The 23,298-nt window shown below is 43.2% G+C and overlaps 2 protein-coding genes across 2 annotated transcripts in view; both read left to right on the top strand.

Annotated features, from left to right (window-relative positions):
• The window catches only part of LOC137428742 (CUGBP Elav-like family member 2), a 28,291-nt gene extending 11,856 nt beyond the window's left edge, over positions 1-16,435 (top strand). The window contains exons 11-16 of the mRNA XM_078777250.1: positions 6,503-6,604; positions 6,725-6,832; positions 6,923-7,057; positions 7,310-7,453; positions 13,658-13,807; positions 15,178-16,435. Coding sequence (XP_078633376.1) covers positions 6,503-6,604; positions 6,725-6,832; positions 6,923-7,057; positions 7,310-7,453; positions 13,658-13,785 — 617 coding nt within the window. The 3' untranslated portion in view covers positions 13,786-13,807; positions 15,178-16,435. The remainder of the gene's footprint in view (positions 1-6,502; positions 6,605-6,724; positions 6,833-6,922; positions 7,058-7,309; positions 7,454-13,657; positions 13,808-15,177) is intronic.
• Positions 1,367-23,298, top strand: part of LOC144892202 (uncharacterized) — a 997,431-nt gene continuing 975,499 nt past the window's right edge. Inside the window, exon 1 of the mRNA XM_078777570.1 lies at positions 1,367-1,389. The gene's annotated coding sequence lies outside the window, so the exon portion shown is untranslated. The remainder of the gene's footprint in view (positions 1,390-23,298) is intronic.

Genomic DNA, 23,298 nt, shown 5'->3' with positions numbered 1-23,298 from the left:
TGTATAGATTGGTGTTACATGCCTGTTTGATCACTTCCTGGTTTTCTTTTGGTTAAAGTTCTTCCTGTGCGATTCATCCTTCCACAGGATTGGTCATTATTGGTGGTTCTTATTTGCAGATAAAGTTCAAGTTTAAAGTTCTGAAGCTCTCTCCCCTCATTTTGTACCATTTAAAAAAAAGAAAAGAATCGCATGTCAGGTTTCATCCATTTTGTACCGTGTTCGTGTTTATAGGTTATTCGTTGAGGTTGATGTTCTCAACTGGAGTGGCCGGGTACTGGTGGCCTTGCGTGGTTAGTCACTTTTGCCTTGATATTGTTACCTTTTTTAGGTTATGTCTCCGAAATAATCTTAGTGTGGTTTCTGGTGTCCGGCCGTTTGACCGTTCGACCGTTAACGTTTCACTAAAACATCATCTCCTTGCAAACTACATGGCTGTAATGGGCCACGTTTGATCTGATGCATTGTGACAGCAAGGTTTGGTTGTGCTCCCGATCCGGATCCACCCATTTATTGGGGTTTAAGGGGGAGGGGAGGGGCTGCCCCAGATATTGGTATTTAGTTCAAAAATCTTCTTTTCAGAAACCGATAACCAGATCCAAACCAAATTGGCCATGCGGCATCGTGACCATGCTCTAACCTTAAGTTGTGCTCCCCATGGCCGTATCATCCCTGGAAAGGGAGCCATGGGCTCCCTCCCCCAATCCCTCGTATTCACTAAAATATATTTCCTCACAAACTACGTGACTGATATAGACCAAATTGCGTACGATACATAAGAACATTAAAGTCTCGTGGGGTTGTGCTCCCCATTCGGATTCGTTGATTTTGATTGTCACCATGCTGATTGGCTGGGTGTTAGTGCCTCTCTCACCAGACATGGCACTTTTTCAAAGGACTTCTGTGACTCCATGGGACTGACTTGATCCGTGAATTTTCCCACCAAAATTTCTCGCACTGGCAAATCTTTCCTTCTGGATCTGGTGATGACAAACCTCCCTACCAATGTATCTTGCTTGTCCTTTGCCCCAATTGGCTCATCTGATCATGTGCTTGTGAAGGTCAGTATCTCTGGCCATTCTCAGAGCCTGGTGTTGGGCTAGCGGCTAGGGTGCCAGCTTAGGATCCTGGGTTCGAATCCCGGTCGATCGCTGAATTAACGCCAGGGGGGTTGACTCAGCCTGTCATCCTTCCGAGGTCGGCTAATTTGAGTACCAGTTCACTGGTAATTCCCTGTTTGTCGTAAAAAGGCGACAAAAAGGGTTGGCGGCAGGAAGGGCATCCGGCCGTACAACATTGCTTCAAAAAGGGGACCAAAAAAAAACAACAACAACCACGCTCCCCGAAAAAGGCCAACCCCCGCTTTGCGTGGAAAAATGGCCTCTAAAGGTGGTTTATTCTCAGAGAACAGCCTCGGTGCCGGCGAGTCTGGCAGATCACTCAGGCAAACTGGCAAGGACTGCAAGTAGTCGTCACTTCAGGACTGGTTTCCTATATCTACCTCCCCTGAAATGAACTTGGCATGGGAATTCTTCCACAGAAACCTGCTCTCTCATATGCACAGATTCATCCCATCTCGTCTTCAGTTATCTTACCCATCCTCCCGCTATTGGTACTCTGTCTGAATTCTGTGGTGAGGCATTTGCTTTCAAACAACTTTCCTTCTGGAAGGAAATCCAACCGAAGGCAATCTCAGTTAATTCCGCAACACCTGCAACAAGCGTGCGGCTACTCGAAGGAGAGTCAGAAAAAACCACCTGTCCAATCTCAAGAATGAACTTTAAAACCTGGTGGCACCTTGTCAAGTCTGCCTCTGGTGTATGCTCGCTCCCCTTCCATCCCTCCCCTCACTTCAAACGGCATGATCGCTGACTCGTGAGAAGGCCAAATACCTCCGTTGTGTTTGCTTCAAAATTTTGGGTCCCTAACCACTCTCTCTCGCATACCCATCTGATCCAGGATTCTGTGTCTTTTTGCACCTGAGAAGATGGAAAAGTTTCTGGCAAACTTTAACTCTGCAATGGAGATAAAGATACGGGTCTATCACTTCGCCATCCACGACAGGTCGGTGGTCTCTGTCTTCGACCACCTCCATTCTGGTTTTTCACCCTCTTCCCTCTCCGTGCTTTCCCTCTCTCTCCCCCCAGGTATCTACAGGATACATGAAATCCACCAACAACCCCCTCCTTGTGAAAATGCTAAATCCAGGACCACTGCTAATCTCTACTTATTCGTCCTTCTTTTTCCCACTCATGGAACCACCTTCCACACTCTTCAATCTCATTCTTGCCTCCAAGTTTTCATGACGGCTCTTCACCACCATCACCCAACCAAAACGATGATCTTTTCTACACCCCTGTTAGACCAAAAAAAAAATGTTTCTGTATCCATCTTGTCCACCCCTTGCATTCTCCCCGAACCCTCATCGTTACCGACATCACTTGTTTGTTTATCTCCGTATACTTTCTCCCTCTGTCACACTCTTGGTGTTTCCCCTTTCACCTGCTGTTCCCTTTGCTATGTTGTGTCCTAGTCTGTTGTGTGTTCTAGCTCTTCCATGAGCCTAGACCATATATTTAAAAAAAATTCTGATGTCACGAACACCTCTTTCCTCATGACCATTGAGCTTAAATGGTCTCTTAAACATCCAGATCTTAAAGATGCATCTTACATATGATGCTGGCCTCCAGGTGCTATAAGTCACACTCCATGAGGAGAGATGTCACCAATAAAGATTCACCATATCTATATACACTAGAATATAAGACCCTGTGATGATGGGAATAGAGCCTGTGATTGATGCTGTGAAGAGGAACAGGTTGAGATGGTTTGGTCATGTGTTGAGGAAGGATGAAAGTGACTGGTTGAGAAGAGTGATGGAAATGAATGTAGAAGGAAGTAGAGGACTGGGAAGACCGAGAAAGACTTGGCTAAAGATGGTGGAAGAAGAAATGTGGGCATGGGGGTTAACAAGGAGAGATGCAGAAAATCTTACTATAATTCACCAAATGTCTGTCTGTCTGTTCGAAGGTACCGCAAAAACGGCTCAACCGATCGAAACGATATTTTGTGTGGGTAATCCTGGGATCTCCAGGAGTAAAATAGGCTATATAGTTTTTCCAATTTCAGCTTTGGTCTCCAGTATTCTCAGGTTTGGACTCCCGTATAACATTCACGTTTGCATAACGTCCATTGTGACGATGTTCTCATTGTGCCGATGTTGTGACGATGTATGTGTTCACGGTAGTGTTTGACGTGACGGTGTGAACGTAATTTCGTAATGTTTTTCGTTTCGTAATCCTTTAATGAACGTTTAATGTTTAATGAACGTTTAATACCCTTCGATGTCCTGGGCCACACGCGCGCTACAATGGACGGGCCAGCGTGTACCTTGCCCTTCGCAGTCAGGCTCGGGTAAACCGCTAAGCCCCATCCGTGATGGGGACTGGGGCTTGAGACAGTGTCCTTCATTAAAAGTATAATAAACGCTGTCCATCGATCTTGCCAAGGCCGTAACACCCGTAACGTTTAATCTCTACAATCTACATGAGAGAATTCAACATAGCTGTTTGGGCGGTGAATACGCTAACAGATCGCTGTCTCCATCGATCTTGCCAAGGCCGTAACAGCTATCGCCTCAAAATCCTTTTAACTGTTGATTTGGTACAGTTACACGTATCGGGAATTTGGTACACGTATCGGGAGTACATACGACATAGCGATTGTGAACACGATTATCGATCACGATCATCACGATCATAGTGTATCGATCACGATTTGAAACACGATGGAATAATATTTACCGATATGAACAGTGATGTGGCTTTTATTGAAATTCTATAGATACTGTTTAGATTTTGATGATTTGCATGTGATATGATTCAACGGATGTTTATATGAATCATTTAAAATTTAAAAAACCTTCAATTTCTGATATTTTGCCTTTTCATTTGGGCCTCCCAATTGAAGCCCCACCCATAGGGCGGGTACCGTTGCTAGTAGGGCAAAATGGAGAAGATTGTCATGGGGAACGCAAGGCTAACCCCCGCTCTAGCAGTGAAAATGGCCTTAAAATGCATGTTGTATAAGACCCGTCGCTTTGCTGACAAATACCAATCTTTGCTGCATTGGCTAATGTATGGGGGAAGAAAAAAAAGGATTCCTGGGAGATCCTGCTCTCCGTGCAGGGTTAACCAACGTCACGTGTTGCCATTTTCAGTTTTGACACACGTGTACACTGTCCATGTACCCATAAAAAAAAATTTTTTTTTTTTTTTTTTTTTGCATGACAAACAACCTGAATCGACCGTAGTTGGATTTATTGAAATCCGTTAATCTGTTCTCTAGTTATAACATGACAAACAGACCTATAGACACTGCTCCTTTTATAATATACAGACGTGGCATTTAATATGGAATTTTTTTTACTTGACTTGGGTTTACTTTCTGAACTCAGTATATCAATCTGGTGAGTTTATTTTACGCTTCGGTGATTTCTTTGTTAAAAGAACCATGTCACTGATTGTCTTTCGCAGCAAGAAGTCAATAACAGGATAATATCACAGGTGGCGTGACAAAATGTAAGGACAGGTGCATTTGACGATTGGCTTCACAATCGTGTATACGAGGGTTGTTGCGTTCTGTATTAGTGGAAAACAACTGCTGCACGTCTCCAAAAGTTATTGCCGCTTCCTCTGGAGATGGTCTGTCAACTCGACAATGCTGTTTGTCATGGAGTGGTGGCTTTACGAAATTCCGGCATGAAACAGCGTGCTATTGCTCGGCAGTATGGCATCACTCAAGGTCAGGTGTCAAAGATCCTGAAACGAAATGCTCAGAGGGGTGTCCCTACTCCAATACAGAGGCCAGGACGTCCCCGCAGAACCACAAGGAGAGATGATCGCCAGCTGCACCGGTTAGTCTGCAATGGCCGTACCAAGTCAGCTAATCGGCTTCGGGCTGAGAGGCAGCAACTGACAAATGTGCCTGTATCCAGAAGGCTAGTCGACCAACGACTGGTTCAAGCAGGCTATCGTGCCAGGCGTCCCCTGAGAAAGCCACGCCTGACCAGACAACACAGCCAGCGCCGATTGCAGTGGGCCAGAGAGCACCGTCAATGGCAGCCAGGACACTGGAATCACGTGACCTTCAGTGACGAGTCTAGATTTCTGGTCTATCGTCAAGATGGCCGCAACCGAGTGTGCAGACAAGTGCATGAAGCCTACAACGAAGATTGTATTGTGCCAAGAGTCCAAGCTGGAGGTGGTGGGGTGACCGTTTGGGCTGCTTTTCATGCAGGGGGCAAAACTGACGTCGTTCTGAATGGAAACCTGAACCAGTTCAAGTACAGGGCCATTCTGGAAGAAACATTGCTTCCATTTGTTCGTGCAGCCTTCGAGGAAACTTTGTCTTCCAAGATGACAATGCACGGCCTCATCGTGCTCGCATGATCCAACACTTTCTTGCTGACCGTGGTGTCGAGCATATGGAGTGGCCTGCCATGTCCCCGGATATGAATCCGATTGAGAACTTGTGGGCAGAATTAACGCGTCAAATCGACAACTTGGACCAGCAGCCCACCTCTGTGCGTGAATTGCAGCAGGCTATTTTCACTGCATGGCAAGCGATTCCTGTCCAAACCTTGGCAAATCTCGTGAACAGCATGCCTCGATGTGTACGTGCTCTCCTGAATGCTCGTGGGGGTTACACGAAGTACTGAACTGTAATTTTACTGTCCGTAATCCCAGTCATAATTTAACTTTTGTTTTTGTTGAAAAAAAATTTGGCTAATGTGCAAAATAGAGAGATACTTCTGGAAAACGTACAGAAGTTTAACACAGTACTGTCCGTGAATTGAATTCGATATCAGTTTACATCACTTTCAAGGATCCAATTTATTTACTTCAAAATGTCAAATGTGGTTTTTGTTTCTTTTAAAGGTCACATTAACAAAATCTAGAATAATTTCAACATAATTCTAATGAACTTTTGGTTCTAAGTCATCTTGAAAAGTAAGTTCACTCCCACAAAAAAAATATTCCATATTAAATGCCAAGTCTGTAGATATTTTCAAGTGTTTGTGTGTTTGTACATCGTTCTTTCACCGCCAAACCGTAGGACGAAGAGGCCTCAAATTCTGGGTGTTAGTACCTCAGAATCTGGACAAGGTTTGTCCTTTGATGTCTGCTTTGAGGCCACCAAAGGCTTCTATAACATTTACGAACCATTGATATGTGAAGCCATGCAGTGTTCCGCAGGCAAAAGGTAACCACAATGAGGCTGATAACTCCATAGCTTTTCAGTGTTCCCGGTGAATAATTATATGTGTGCATGATTGGAACAAAATGAGGGGGTGAGAGTCGTCTAAATCTACTTCAAAAATAAGAATCACCCGATTGGTCATACTTTATTTGCTTGAGTTTTGGTATTTTTTATTTTAGAGACATTTGCACATTTTTGCACTGCATTTCCATAGTACTGATCATTACCCATTAACTGGCAGGCCCGCACTCCTCTGGACCTGGCCCTGCACCAGGCAGAATGCCTGGCCTACAAGGTCTGGGCTCAGGACCTCCTAACTTTGGAGGGCACCCTCCTTACAGTGGTATGTGGACAACTGCAAGTTACCATGCAGCTATAAAACTATTTTTGCTACCATTTTTATTTATTTTCAGCGACAAATGTGGAATGTCGCTTTATCTTCTATTTGCCTTCTGTGGCATAGGCATGGGCTCTGGTCCACCTGGAATGAGTGGCCCTGGCCTGCCTTCGACAGGTGGACAGGGGATGGGCATGGGTGGAGGACCCCTGGGATCCTTGGCAGGAGGCTTGGGTAAGTTTGATTGAGAGGCCCACCTGCTGTTTCGTGAATTTGTTCAGTTCTCTTTGGTGTGACCTGACACGTTTCTTTCTAAAATTTGAGGTCTTGGTGGAGCATCCAGTGTAGACACCATGGCTCAGGCGTACTCTGGAATGCGGCAATACGCCAGCCTCTACCCCGGGCAGGCAGGGGGATTTCCCCAGTCTACCAATAATGCTATTGGTAGTCAACAGGAAGGTATGTCAAACAAGATCTCATTCTGAAAATTATCTGGTTAAGTTAATTTAACATTTAACAACAGCCACAGGTACATCTCCTTTAACATTGAGATGTACGTGTTGATGTACAATTGTGTTGTTTTTGCTATGAATTGCATTGTTTTTGGCCTAGTTTACTGCAACCTCTTGAGGTTGATTTTCCATTACCACACATTTGTTTAGTGTTTGTGTGCGTGTGTACGTGTGACATGCGTTCTTGCCTGCTTGACAGGTCCTGAGGGCGCCAATCTCTTTGTCTACCACATTCCTCAAGAGTTTGGTGACAGCGATCTCCTTCAGATGTTTGTCCCGTTTGGAAACGTCGTCTCATCAAAAGTGTTTATCGACCGTGTGAGCAAAATCAGCAAGTGTTTTGGTATGTTGGGAGTGAGGATCGATTGAAGGGTTGTTCTCTACCCGATAAACCAAATATGTGATACTAAATTAGTGCTTTTCTTGCATTTTTTTTGTTTTGTGCTCTTATCGATATAAATAATCTTACTATAATTCACCAAATCTCTGTCTGTCCGTCTGTCCGTTCGAAGGTACCGTAAAAACTGCTGAACCGATCGCAACGATATTTTGGGTGGATAATCCTGGGATCTCCAGGAGTAAAATAGGCTACTTAGTTTTCCCAATTTCACCTTTAGTCTCCAGCATTCTCAGGTTTGGACTCCCGCATAACATTCGCGTTCGCATAACGTTCATTGTGACCATGTTGTTTTCCCGGGTGCTGCACAAACGGCTGCACCGATCGCTGCACGGCTGCACCGATCGAACTCGGTGACCTCGGACGGAGACCTTTTATAAGGACACAGGTTGAATCCCTGCTTGAGAGAATTCCAAACCCCTCCCCGCCATCACAGCCGTCTCTCCAACTTACAATCCCACGAGATATGCGGAAAGGACGACCCAAAACCAATATAAACATCATTAAACATCATTCGTATATAAACATCTTTAAAAGTAAATAATGACCTCGGCCAAAGTTCAAACGACATTTAATCTCTACATGAGAGAATTCCACATAGCTATTTGGGCGGTGAATACGCTAACGGATCGCGGTCTCCATCGATCTTGCCGAGGCCGTAACAGCTATCGGCTAAAAATCTTTTTAACTGTTGATTTGGTAGTTTTTACAATGAAGGAAACATTAACAATGTTGTTAAAAGTTTATTTTGTGTTTAATTGGAGTGAAAAAAGAGATATCAAGTTCAAGTGAATGACGACATGCCGTGATGGTTTCTACTTTCTGAACGTGAACTTCGCGGATCGCCATATGCAGATTCGCCACGGTTTCACGATCGATGTTTCTATACGTGAACGTACCCGTTTGTTTGCGAACGGGTACGTTTTTCATGGAAGTCTTTCACGAACTTGCTGTCAATGTCTGACGTGTGACTGAAGGTGCTACAGGAATGTGGAATTTATTGGTTTCATGCTTTAGCATTCACCGTATCTGCATTGCCTGTTTGCTTCTGGCCTCCCACCCGTGCGTAGCATGGGTATCTCCCTAGTCTTATTAAATTATCATTTAAGGAAACGAAGGAGTTATAAATAAATTTCATTCAGGACAAAAACAGGAAGAGACTTCAGAGAACTTTGCAGAAATCATAAGGACATTGAGACAATGGATGCATCGACATGAGAGTTCCATGTTTTTAAGGCCTGCGTATCCAATCTGACATCACTGATGACATGTTGGGTTTGCTCAGTTCTCTTCAAGCAACGTGTCAAACATTGTATGGATCTAGTCATAGACCTTGCCATTGAAAGTTTTATTACCTCCACCACCAAAGGTGGATGGAGGCTATGTTTTCACCCCTGTCTGTCTGTTTGTGAACAGGATATCTCAAAAAGTTGTGGACGGGTTCAGACGAAACTTGGTGGACAGCTTAGGTGTGTGACCAGGAACAATTGAATCAATTTTTGTGACTATTTGAATCCGCATCCGGATCAGAGAATTTTTTTAAAGTGATTCTTCACCATTGATTGATTGGGCTAAACTGATATATATCACGATATCTCAAAATTATGGATGGCTCTGACGTCAGGACGTCAGTCAAGAGACAGGAAGTTGTCAGAAACAGAAAAGTACTGGTCGCACAAGCACAAGTGCAGCAGACGTTGAACAGTGCATGAATCATTTCAACAAAGTCCCAGAAAATCAATCTGCCGCGCATCCAGGGAACTGGGAATACCAACCACCACTGTACACAGTATTTTACATAAAAGACTGAAGATGTATGTCTGTAAGGTGCCCGATTCTGCAAGAACTCAAATCAAATGATGGACCCAAACGCAAGGTGTTTACCTTAGAAATGCTGTCGCATAGAGGATGACAAAGATTACCTGAAAAAGATCATGTTCACAGAGGAAGCTTGCTTTCATGTATCGGGGAAGGACAAGCAGCATAATGTAAGGATGTGGGGCCGTGAAACCCCACTTGGTCATTGAACATATACAGTCATGGGTAAAAATATTGGCACCCTTGCACTTTTTTCAAATAATACACGATTTCTTCCAGAAAATTGTTGAAATAAAAAAATATGTTGGTATCCACATATGTATTTCTTTGGTTTGCAGTGGAACAAAACAAAAAAAGCTGAAAAAATAAAATTACTAAATCTTAGCTTATTCCACACAGAAATCCGAAAATGGCCCGGAAAACATTGTTGGCACCTTTTAGAAGTTGTTAGAAACAATTATATTTCAATCAGGTGATTCACCTTTACTTTGGAATTGAACTCACGTGTGGTGAGTTGCAGGTACCTGCAATATAAAAAGCACTTATTCAACTAGTTTGAACAGAGAAAATCCATCATTCTGCTGTACAGTCAAACATGGACGAGGTTCAGTGATGTTTTGGGGTTGCTGTGCTGCCTCTTGCACTGGGTGCCTTGAATGAGTGCATGGCATCATTAAATCAGGAGATTAACAAGGCATTTTGGAGCACAATATTCAACACTGTCAGAAAGCTGGGTCTTCGTCGAAGGTCATGTGTCTTGCAGCAGGACAATGACCCCAAACACACTTCAGAACAGTCCAGCATTTTGTCTTGAACCATTCCTGGGTGCTTTCTGAAGTGGCCAGCAAAGCAATTGGTCCAGTTCTAAATCCCATTGAACACCTGTGGGGAGATCTGAAAACTGCAGTTGGGAGAAGGTACCCTTCAAATCTGGGAGAACTGGAGCAATATGCACAAGGAGAGTGGACCAAACTGCCAGTGGAGAGGTGTAGGAAGCTCATTCATGGCTATAGGAAGCACTTGACTGCAGTTATTTTCTCCAAAGTCTGTGCTACCAAATATTAAATCTAAGGTGTCAATAATTTTGTCTGCCATTTCTTTTTCTTTTCTGATTTAAAAGGATATATTAAGTTCTGAAGCAAAAATAAAGATTCTGCAATATTAATAGTGAAAAAGAATTGTGGAGACCAAATACCTTTTTCAATTCCAACTTATTTTTAGAGAAAATTGTGAGTTATTTGAAAAAAGTGCAAGGGTGCCAATGTTTTTGGCCACGACTGTACGTGACAGTCCAAAGGTCAATGTGTGGTGTGGCCTTCTCCATGACCACTTGGTTGGTCCGTTTTTCTTTGTGGAGGATACGGTGACCTCAACAATTTGCATGAACATGTTGGAAGGATTCGCCCTCCCACAGATTGAAGACCTGCATCCCGATATCATTTTTCAACAAGACTGCGCTACCCCTCATTGGGCCTTAGTCATTTGAGCTGTCCTGAATGAAAAATGTCCAGGTCGCTGGATTGGCCTGGACGGACCAACCACCTGGCCCCCACAATCACCGGACATGACCCCCCTAGATTTTATTCTGTGGGGGGTTTGTCAAAGATGTCATCTACGACACCAACGTGACAAACCTGCAGGATCTTTGTTCTCGGATCACAGCTGCACGCGCGCTGGCGGACGCAAATATGCTGAGCCGAACATGTCAAGGACTCGTGTACCGCCTTAATGTCCTGTGCGTGACAAACAGAGCTCGCATTGAAGTGATTTGATGGTTTCCAGAAAACTGGGAATTTCTGTATCATAAAAACCAAACGATATTGTTCTATCATTTGTGGTTCTAAACATATTAACAAGCAAAGTTGTCCAGGTCTTTCTGGAACACCCTGTATGTGTAGGGTTTTTTTTTTTTTTTTTTTTTGTATACTGAATCGAGGCTCGTGAAAGAGCTAACATTTATTTCACAAACAAATCAACCAGACAAACAAAATATACAAAAAGAGGGAGCGGAAGACAAGATGGGGAGAGAAGGGGAAGCACACAACCACAACATTTGAGAGCAGGGAGAAGTGTGGGAGGGAGAGGGCTTGGGGGCAGGAGGCGTGGGAAGGGGGGGGGGGTGGGAGAAGTATAAAACACAAGGGGACCGAAATTAGCGGGGGTAGAAAAGATCAAGGTTTTGGATGGGGGAGGATAAGAGATGGTGGTGAACAGCTGTTTTAAAGCCTTGGAGGGTGGAGTGGGATTGAAGAGAGTGAGGGAGTTTGTTCCAGAGGCGGGAGAAAAGAGGAATGAAAAGAGGAATGAAGGAGTGAAGGTGAGCAGAAAGTCTTGATTTTGGCAGTTTAACCATAAGAGGGTTGCAGGCAGATCTTGTGTGACCTGTAGGAATATTTGGGGGGCAAGGCCAGAGAGGAGTCTGGAGAAGACGGAAAGACCACCAACCTGCCTGCGGTGAGTGAGTGAAAGGCCCTTGGAGTTAGCTTCATCGTGGGAGATTCCAATGATTCTGAACGCTTTGGTTTCAACAGCGTGAAGACGGGCTAGGTGTGAGGCAGGAGCACCAGACCAGAGGGGAGAGCAGTATTCCATAGAGCTGCGGATGAAAGCCTTGTATGTGGTGAGGAGCTCAGGTGTGCCAAGGAAGGACTTCGCACGATGGAGGATGCCCAGTCGGCGACTGGCTTTGGAGGCCAGATTTGAAATGTGGTTTTCCCAGGAAAGATCATGGCAAATAGTGAGACCCAAAAGCTTGAGTGACAGAACTTCTTGGAGAGGATTATTCAGAAAGTGGATGGGAGGGTTTTCCAGTCGGTCTTTTCGGAGAGACATAGTAAGAGTGTGAGATTTATCAGGATTGAAAGACATGTTCCATTTGTTTGCCCAGTCTGTGATTTTGTCCAGGTCTGCAGAGAGTGAGGAGGCTGCAGACTGCCGATCTGAGGGATGAGGAATGGAGCGACAGAGAGTAGAGTCGTCAGCAAAGAGATAGAGAGGATTTTCAAGAGAGTCAGAGAGATCATTGATGAAGACCAGAAAAAGCACAGGGCCCAGAACACTACCTTGGGGAACTCCAGCTTGAACAGGAAGAGGAGATGAGAGAAACCCATTCAGGGCCACACGTTGACTACGACCAGAGAGGAAGGCCGCCAGCCATGCGTGGAGATTTCCATGGATACCAAAGGAGGAGAGTTTGGTGAGCAGAGCAGGGTGCCAGACCGTATCGAAGGCACGTGAAATGTCAAGGGAGACGGCTCTAATTTCCTGTTTGGCGTTGAGGACCTCCATCCATTGTTGAGAAAGCAGAAGCAGCATGTCCAGAGTCGAGTGACCAGGTCTGAAACCAAAAAGTTTAAAAGAGGGTTTGTGGCCTAGTTGCAGTTTGTAAAAGACAGAAGAGCCCAGTGCTAAATGCAGTGTCAGATACGACACTTTAATCCACAGTGCTATTCGGCCTCAAGGTTTGAGGACCTTTTTGTGGCAAAGCCTGCTTCTCCCTCCACCTTCCTCTTTCGTTTGAGAAAGGGAATTAAATAACGGATGCATTTCTGGCTCAGTTGCCATCATTAGAATGTTTGGTGTCTGCTGTTGTTCAGGCCCTTTGCAACACTTGGTAGTGTGGAACACATGGTGTCACTGCTCTTTGTTGAGAGGTGTATGCGGATGCTGAAAATGAGTAATTTCCTCCGCCACCAGAGGTGGATGGAGGTTATGTCTTCACCCCTGTCTGTTTGTTTGTCTGTCTGTGAACAAAATATCTCAAAAGGTTGTGGACGGATTCAGACGAAATTTGGCAGAGATGTAGCGTATGTGACAACGACGAAATGATTAGATTTTGGTGAAGATTCGGATCCGGCTACTAGAAGTTTTAAAGTCATTCTTCACCATTGGGAGATCGGGCCAAAAACGATACATAGCAGGATATGTCAAAAAGTTGTGGACGGATTTGGACGAAACTTGGTGGACAGGTTGGGTGTCTGACAAGGACGATTCAGTTCGATTTTGTGAAGATCTGAATATAGATTCGGATATGAGAATTGTTTAATTCTCTTAAGTGATTCCTCACCTTTGGGAGATAGGGCCAAAAACGATACACAGCAGGATATGTCAAAAAGTTATGGATGGATTTGGATGAAACTTGATGGACAGGTTGTGTGTGTGATAAGGAAGAATCGGTTCAATTTTGGTTAAGATCCGGATCTGGATCCAGCTAGTAGAATTTTTTAAGTGATTCTTCACCATTGAGTGATATGGCCAACCAGGTGGAGGTGTGTGTGCTCTCTACTGAGTGCCGTTCTAGTTTCTACCCTGCGTTTGTTTTTTCCCCGCCAGGCTTCGTTAGCTACGACAACCCACAATCGGCCCAATCAGCCATCCAAGCAATGAATGGATTTCAGGTTGCTATGAAACGCCTTAAAGTGCAGCTTAAGCGTTCTAAGAAGGACAGCAAGCCATACTGAGGCTTCCAACAGTCATTAATAGGTGAGTATCCATTGCAGGTTTTGTCTCACCTCAAGGGTAAGTCTCTGCTTGTCTATCTGATAAGCTTCCCACAATCTTTTTTTTCTTTCTCTCCTCTTCAGAACCCTCATTTTGTTTGTATGCTTGTGTGTTCTCCCATTTTGTTTGACTTGACAAATACTTTGTGTCTCCCCATCGTTGGTCGTATGTGCTCCGTCCCCGTTGCTTTGTCAGCCCGCTCCCGCTTTTTCTCCGGCTCACCCCTGCCCTTTCTTCAGCCTTCCACCACCCCTATGCTTCCCTCCAACCACCCCTAGGCCAATCCGCAACCACCACTACAACTTCCACTACCCCTCCCCCCCTTCCCCAGCTGGTCTGCTCCTACCCCTTCACCCCCTCACTCCCTGCCCCCTTTCCACAGCCTCCACATCTCATACCACATCTGTCCCTGTCCCATCGCCGACTTGCTTCTCACTGTCAACTCTTTAATCACTATTTTTGCGTATTAATATATACATAAACCTGTCCCATCTTCCCAAATTGCTTGTGTTGTAATTGGCTGTTTTAACCATGTATTAAAGTGTTTTTTTTTTGTTTTTTTTTTAACTTGGTGTATAATTGTGTTGTACAGAATATCATTTGAACCCTACCGTCGTGTATGGCACACATATGTACATTTACAACTGTATTGTATTGTTTTGCAATGTACTGTATGGTATTCTAATGTTTATGTTAATGTATGATATGTGTATGATAAATTGGTAGTAATGCTGCTTCCTGTTGTCAACACATATTTGATGTACAAATAATTACAGAAGTAATCCTCAAAGTCTGGAAGAGGGACAAGCTTTATAGTCTCTTGTGGTAATGTTGCAAGTGGGGCCAAACTTTTACTTTGCCACCATAATCGAGAGGAAGGGACAGAATAATAATGGAAGTGGAGGTAATTATTAAATTACCAATGTGGATCGTTCAAGTCTGATCTTAATCACTGTCACTTTTCATGGGATTTTGAGGACAGTTGTAGACTCGTACAAGTAAGTCCGATCTCAGCATAAAATGTTTGGGTAAAGGAAGAGATGCAGGGAAGGGAGAGACGAGGTAGTGGAGAAGATGGGAGGTTGGAGGCAGGAGTCCGGAGAGCAAGGTTTAGGAACTGTTGGTTGTGGCAAATAATGTGTAGAGTTGAGAGTTGTGACATCTGAGTTCACCAGTGAGGGTTTCAAACTGTGACGATGTGTTTTGACAGGTGTTTTAGCATTTTCCCTCCCACTGATTGGGTTGTAACTCCGCAGATACGATGTTTGTATTTTTCTGGACCTGTACTGTGCAGTGTGGTTTATGCTGTGCCTGTCCCACCATGCCCATGCGGGTCTCTGTCCCACTCGTAGATTACCCATGTTGCTGTTTTACGTATGCAGTACGAGTTACCTGGTGTTACCAAGTGATCGTTTTGGATGGCGTCATGTATGGGTGACCGTTTGGAACTTGTTGTCTCCTCTCCCCTTCCCTCTCCTAATCCACCTCATTGCATCTCCTTTCTTACCCTCACCAACCAAGCCCTCCTCTCATCCTGTCTCCCTTGATTTTCTGTTTTTGTATACCAAAATCTTTTGTACACAATACATTTTTGTGACTGTATGGTGGGGGTGCGGAGGGGGGGCCTTCCGTGTCGGCAACAACAAACCCTTTGTGTATTTTGGACCCGTCGCATCCAGATTTTAGTCGTACATTATTTTGGACCCGTCACTTCCGGCTTTTAAATGTACATCATTTTGTCCGACGTCCCAGAGGTGGCATTAACGTTGACCTGTTGTTTGAATCTCCTTGGCACGCTTTCGCATCATAAAGCTACTCATGGGAAGGACATTACTTAATAGTCAGACAAGACGTGTAGATGCAGGCGTCTAGTCATCTCGGCAGTGGAGAGATCCGTCTGACGTAGCTCCGCTCATTGGACATCGAGTGAAGCTGGTTTCCGACCGACTGACAGAAAAGGACACGTTCACCGACATCCCCTCATTTCCGTTAGGCCAGAGGGACGTGCTTGTAGTTTATTTGCTCTTCTGTTCCGTCCCCGTTGGTCGAAGCACTCTCTGCTGTTTGGTGGTGTTTTCAAATAAACCCGTTCACTCTGAGTTGCTTACATCACCTTTTGTTGTCTTATTCCATTTATTTAGCTTTGAGTACCCATGGTGTGTACAAAAGACATTTGGAAAATGATCTCTTTGTTTGGTCTTGTAGTTTGCCTGTTCAATCTGTGTCCAGTGATGTTAAAAGTAGCATGGTCACACATCCACCGTGGACATCTGATGCTGGATGTTTTCTGTTTTGTATACTTGAAACATGAATGAAATTGTCTTTGCAACAACAACTGTGATTGTATCTTCTCTTGTCTGACTGACTCAGCCACCACTTTGTTCTTTACAACTTCGACATTGTGATCTTCATATTAGAATTTCGTTTCACTTTTCTTTTATACCCTTTCTTTCTGCTCAGCCCTAATTGTGCCCCATTTTGTGTTTTTTGTTTTGTTTTGTTTTTAAATAAAAGGAATTTTGATGTATCTGCATTTTTGGGTTTTGTTTTATGTGGACGTTCAGTCGTTTGTATGACAAAACAAATAAAAACTTGCCAAAATGCCTGAAACTTTGAGGTGTCGGTTGCCACTTAAAAGGGAGAGGGGCTTCCTTGGAAAGCCCTCATGCCTGGGTGATTGTCTGGAGTGCTCCCAGGGCAGGGTGATGTTTGGGGTGTCCCTGAGGCATGGTGATGGTCGAGGGTGCCTCCCCTGCAGCGTGGCGATGGTTGGGTTTGGGGAGGGGGGCTGGGAGGAGCGCCCCCAAGTCAGGGCGATTGTCAGCGGTGCCCCCATAGTGGTGAGATATGCGGCAGAAAGGCTGGACGAATACAACAACACAACATGCATTTTAAGGCCATTTTCCCTACTAGAGCGGGGGTTAGCCTTGCGGTCCCCATCACAATCTTCTCCATTTTGCCTTTTGCCATCAATCTTCTCCAAAGGCTGGACGAATGGCTTGGTTAAAATCAGAAATCTCTTCAATTCACATTGTGTTTTTGCATGAATTTATTTTCTCATTACTGATCTCTTTGGCAGGGTGAAAGCCACAATTATATTTGCAATTACCAGTTCCAAGCACTTTTAAATGCAAGTTTTTTTGTTTTTTTTTAATCAATGCCTAATTATACTTTGCCATTTAATTATCCCACCACAAAAAGCATCTTTATTGAACCATGAAAGTCTGAGAATAATGTATCACGCTTAACGATGGTCAGTGCTGCACCCATGCCCTGCAATATGGTGATGCCTCATTTGGTTAAAATTGCTTTTCTGGCTTAAAGCTGGCATTCTCATATACACTACTCACAATAAGTTAGGGATATTGGCAGGTTCTTCGGTGTGGTTGATTTTGTGTATTAATTATGTTGAAAAAAGTTGTTGGTCATAATTCTATGTTTATAAACGAGTGTGAAAAAACACAGCATTCTTGATTTCAATACCCTAACCCCTATAAAAAAAAATAAACTCACTCCCACAATATCCCTAACTTATTGTGAGTAGTGTATATCATTCTCATGTCTTCATATATATATATATATATATATATATATATAATATAGCGATGAAGCCCTTCGGAGGTATATATATATATATATATAGCGATGAAGACATATGAGAATGATATACACTACTCACAATAAGTTAGGGATATTGTGGGAGTGAGTTTATTTTTTTTTGCCATTTAATAAAATGTTTAACAATAAAATGTTTTTTCCTTGTTCTTATGACACTTACACCACCAGCCATGCAATTGGCACATTACAATAACACAATCGCCGACCGTATCCAGACACTACTACCGCACCCAGCCGAATCTTCTCGATGGGCGCCAAGTATGGCCATGAGGCCACGCCCCGAAAGACGATTGGTTGGGCCGATGCGATGGCGTTGCACGATTGGTGAGAATGTGACGTCAGAGAACATTCGAGCACCAGGAGCAAAATGGCGAAGCGACCGCCATCTTGCTCTTGTTTTGTCCCGGAGTGGTCACAGGCGGTTGCATTCGCGTGCTCTCTCTGTTCCGGCATTCGTAACGAGCAGTCACATTTTCTCTCTCTGTGCTGGGGTTTGATTGTGAGATGTCACAGTTTGTGCTCTTGGTCCTGGGTTTCATTGCGACCAGTTGCATTCTCTCTCTGTTCCTGGCTGGTGGAAGCAGATGCTTCTCTCTCTTTCTCTCTTTCTCTTTCTCTCTTTCTCTTTCTCTCTCTCTCTTTCTTTCTCATGCTGGTTTGGTGCAAGTGGTTGTGCCATTGTTCTCTCTCTAACCTGGGCCATCAGAGGAGGAAGCATTTCAGCTGCCTCACGCAGACCGGCTGTTGCGGCGCAACTTCACGCCCTCGGGCATTTTCCCGCTCAGGACCTGGGACCCAGTCGACGACCATCAGGGTTCAAGGGTCGTGTGAGGGAGACCAGAGCTGAGTACCAGCCAATGCACCATAGTACACATTTATTTTTACTTTCATTTATTTCTCCCTGTGTCATGTAATCGAGTCTCACTGGAGGGTCCCTCATTTAGGAATTTAGTTTCCTAGTCTTATCCTGGTATTGATTTGTATTAAACCTATTATTTGTTACATTTTTAATTTCTTGTCTTGTACGTTTATTTGTCTGTGGGGATCGGATAACCCCAGTCGAGTCCGGCTGTGCAGGTAAGCCCTTGCCAACCTCCAACCTTGCGCATGTCACTACCACCATAGTGGAGTATACCCTTCGGAGGTAAATCTCGGTTGGCCATCCGTCACCCTGATGTCTTCACTATGGGGTAGACACACGAGAATATGTATGCCAGAGGCCTATGAATCCAAAAAGCTGTGCGGAGTGAAAAAAAAATGGTGGCGATTTCTGGCCCGCTGGATGGGTCATGCTTTTAACACTATGGTGAGGGGGGAGGGCATGGCCTGTAGAAAAGATGGGGCTGGCACAGACAGAAACTCGCATTTTATATCTGAGACTAGCAAAAGTGCCAGGCAATGTGTCGCTTTGTGCCAGGAATATGGAGAGGGGGTGGGGAAGAGAGTGGAGGAGGAGGGAGGAAATGGGAAGGGAGGGAAGAGGGTTGTACTTAACGTTGTAATGGTCATTATTTCCCACATTAAATCCTTAAATATTTGCAAGTTGGTCAAAATTTATCGGATATCTACGAAATTTGTTGTAGTCGAGTATTCAACCACTCCAGCGACTACCAAAACAGAAATCAAATCGGAGTTAGAATAAACTATGAAATAAACTATGAACTAGCGAGGTCTTGAATAACATTTGGGATGATCCGCCCAGTCCCCAATGTCATGATCCCCAGGCCACGTTGTCCTTAAAAGCCGCAAGTGGTTAAAAACTCATCGGATTTCACCGAATTTGTTTTACCAGGGCCTTTATCGACCTTAGATTTCCTGAAAACAGAAATCGAATCGGTTAAAATATACCCGTGAGGGCACTCAAAGCATTGAAAACCACTGCCAAGAGTTGCATCCATACATAATGCTGAGCCTGTAAAGGCCAAAAATTGATCATAATTTGTCGGATTTTCACCAAATTTGTTTTACTAGGGCCTTTATCGACCTTAACTTGCAACTAGAACAGAAAAGGAATCCGAGTTAAAATTAACTCTTGGGGTTGCCTGGATTCACTGTACCACCCTATAATAACCAACACCATGAGTTAAATAATACTAAAATACGCAGTTTGGTGTCTGCCTGACCATTTTTGACCGTGATACATTCGGTCATTACTTTTCCAATCTCAACCAAACTTGACGGGACTAAAAGTCACGCAAAGAAGGTTATAGCGAATTCATTCTCCCCCAACCCCCTCCCCAAGGGGGTTTTCTCCGTCAATGGGGTTGCGTGTTGAGGTGTATATCCGTGTTAAGATAGTTTTATCATGGCGTTTTTTCAAGGCTGCTTTCCAAAATAAAAAAGGTAATTGTAATAGCATAATACTTGTAATAATGTTATTACAAAACAATATTAATACTAAAATATCCCACCTCCACAAGGGGTTTTTCCACCTTGGCCAAACTCCGTGTCAACGTGTATAAATAGCTTGTCATGGCGTTTTCGTGGGGGCACCTCTACCAGAGTGTAAAAATGTTATAAATCACAAATACGTATAATTACCTTTTTAAACGGTCGCCAATGCTGTTTAACACTAAACTGAAATAAAGTTGGAGGAATCTGAAAATCAGTCTATGCTTATCACGTCGATGAATGCACCTGATCGTAGATCTACTGCAGTCTATATACTGCCCTACTTTGACAAAAGGAAGCAACTGCCTGAAAGGAGTTTTCTTGTAAATGAGGAAAATGTGTTTTTCTTTCTACTCTCTTTGGCAGAGTTTCTTACTTCCTGGGTATAAAGTTTTTCAAACTGTACTCAAAGAAGACTTTTTAGGCAACCATGGTTGGAGATATGAATTCATATTTTTGTGTGAATTATGTCACTTGCTTCCTTTTGTCAAAGTATTATGGTAATAGTTCCAGGCCTAATACTTTGACAAAAGGAAGCAACTTTTCAAATTTTCTGATCACTCTGGTATGAAACTGTGCTAGATATATATTTATTGGTTTTGTGTGTATTTATTAATAATCCAAATTTGTTTACACATCAAGGAGTGACAGGGCGGGCATCATTAAAATGCCAATTGACAATGAATGGCGTTGTTTTCTCTTCAAAACGTCGTTTCCATGGCTGTGCTGAGGCGTTTTGCATAGAGAACACACGTCCGATAATACAAGACTATTTTCAGCGCCTCGAGATTGATAAAAATGTTGAAGGGGTCAGTTCAAATGCCGATTTTGTCAGATTAGTATATTATTTTTATTTCTTTTCTTTGAAATATTAATTTGTATGATATAATGCATATACAAATTATATTTTCCAGGTAAATTAATGAATCAAATGTCTGAAATCGACTTCCAAATAAAGTGTCCGGTAATACAATACACTGTCATACAAAATCCAAGTTCTCGTGCACGTAACCCATGGATGTAGACTAGCCTAATTTTTTACACCGGCGATCATTAAATTTTAATCAAAACTGCCTCCAAATGATAATACAATCACACAACTACAAGCACTGAAGGGGGAAATAATTTAAACTACATTTAGTCATTGCTTTCAAAAACTTGCTTCAAGACTCTACCTCTAAACATTAGATACGTGCACTGCATTCTGTACACAACAATGTGCATATGGGACTACACAGAAACTGCGCACAAACAAGACAGGATATAAACATCTAGTAAATAGACAATAAACACTAAACGTGAGTTTCACTCAAAAGAGTCTAAAAATTGAATGCCTAATAGCATATTGAACAGTCAGGTACTTACATATCTCTCAAATAGGCGAAAACATCAGAGAATTTCAGCATTTTCGGGCGGTTTCACAACCAGTTGCACAAGCACAACACAGAGCAAAAACCATGAGAAAGCCAAGCTTGATAATAGGAGCTCTCTGATTGGTTAACTCCCTCAATCTGCCATTTCTATGCTGATATATGATTGGCTAACTAAGACCTGCTCAGTTGCTTCCTTTTGTCAAAGTTTTATGACAATATTTCTGTACTTGCTTCCTTTTGACATGTTAATATCTCAGAAATGGAGGGTCGTGTTACTTTATTTTGTGTACGAACGTGTAGAGCATACCTCAAATACCCTAGAACAAGTGATAACTCAATTTCGACAAAAATGACAGTTGCTTCCTTGTGTCAAAGTAGGGCAGTATACCCCACAAGGGTTAATAACACAACCCTTCCTGCCACTAACGTGCAGTTCTTCCAAGGCGTTTTTCGTGGCATTTTTCAAAAGCCGCTTCTCATTACAAAAGTAATAACACCTATGATAATAGCATGATATTAATGTTATTACGAAACATTATCCCCACTCCCCAAGGGGTTTTGTGACTTGCGATATTGCCCCCTCCCCTCCCTTCCCGCCAACACCCTCATCAATTTTATTATCGGGAATTTAGAATAGTCTGATATTTTCAATGACCTGATCTAGCATGAGTAATGTTAATAATAATTGGTAACAATAATAAGGATAATAACATTACTCGTCCTGCCCCTCTGTAGTGAGCGGGTGTACTAGTCATACTAAAATACGCAATTTGGTATCTGCCTGTCTGTCTGCCGATTTTTGACCGTGATACATTCGGTCGTTACTAATCCAGTCTCAACCAAACTTGACAGGAGAACTAAGAGTCAAACAATGAAGGTTGTAGCCAATTTATTTGCCCCCTCCCACAAAGGGGTTTTCATACCAATGGGGATGCTGTTGAGGTGTATATCTGTGTTAAGATGGCTTTATCGTGGCGTTTTTCCAAGGATGCTTCTAATAACAAAAGCATAATAATGTTACTACAAAACAAAATCGATACTAGTAATAACCCACCTCCCCAAGGGGCATTTCCTCATTTGACAAATGCCGTGTTAACGTTTATAAATAACTTATCGTGCCGTTTTTGTGGGAGCAACGGCCCGACCAGAAGTAAAAACATTATCAATCACAAAAACTTATGATTAATATATGATCTTTTTAAACAGTCGTTATGCTGTTTAACACAAAACTGAAAGAAATTTGGAGGAATCCCAACATCCGTGAGGCAAATTTTATCGGATTTTTCCCAAATTTATTTTACCAGGGCCTTTATTGACCTCAACTTGCGACAAAACAGACATCGAATCCAAGTTAAAATAAACCCATGAGGCCGTTCGAAGCATAGAAGGAAAAATGACGAAGATCCCCGTCACCCCCCCCCCCCCCCCACCCCCTTCCTTCCCATGTTAAATGTCAAAATTCATCGGATTTTTAAAAACATTGATAAATCAAAATCTACAAACTTCACAAACACATATTACTTACCTTATTCTTCTCTGGTTCCCTGTTAATGGGTGAACAATCTCAATATGCTGAAACAAAATAGTGGCTTAAGAACCCAGCGATGACAGTGGGCTGACCAAGACGAAGGACCACCATTTTGTTAAGGCTTTTTTTTCTTTTCTTTTTTGTTATGAGCACCTCGTTAATCATCTTCAACAAGCGTTACGCCTAGGTCCCCCGTCGGTGAAGTGATGCGAGTTGACAAAGTGGAAGACGCAGAAAACATGCTATGATATGATATTTCGCTCACAAGGTTCAGACATACATGGAGGCGGCCATCTTGGATTTTGACGTGGCGACCCAATTTTCAATAGCCTTCTTCCTTGTGCCTAGATACACCCAAACACCAGATAAGAAGTTGGTACTTTGCTTATTTTTCAAGATATTTCACTCACAAAGTTCAGACATATACAGACTTGGCATTTAATATGGAATATTTTTTTTTTCTTGACTTGGGTTTACTTTCTGAACTCAGTAGATAAATCTGGTGAGTTTCTTTTACGCTTCGGTGATTTCTTTGTCAAAAGAACCATGTCACTGATTGTCTT

Source organism: Myxine glutinosa, chromosome 5 (assembly GCF_964187855.1).
Source record: "Myxine glutinosa chromosome 5, kmMyxGlut1.1, whole genome shotgun sequence".
Taxonomy (NCBI): domain Eukaryota; kingdom Metazoa; phylum Chordata; class Myxini; order Myxiniformes; family Myxinidae; genus Myxine; species Myxine glutinosa.
Note: the sequence above shows the minus strand (reverse complement) of the source record. Positions and strands in the feature narration are given on the sequence as shown.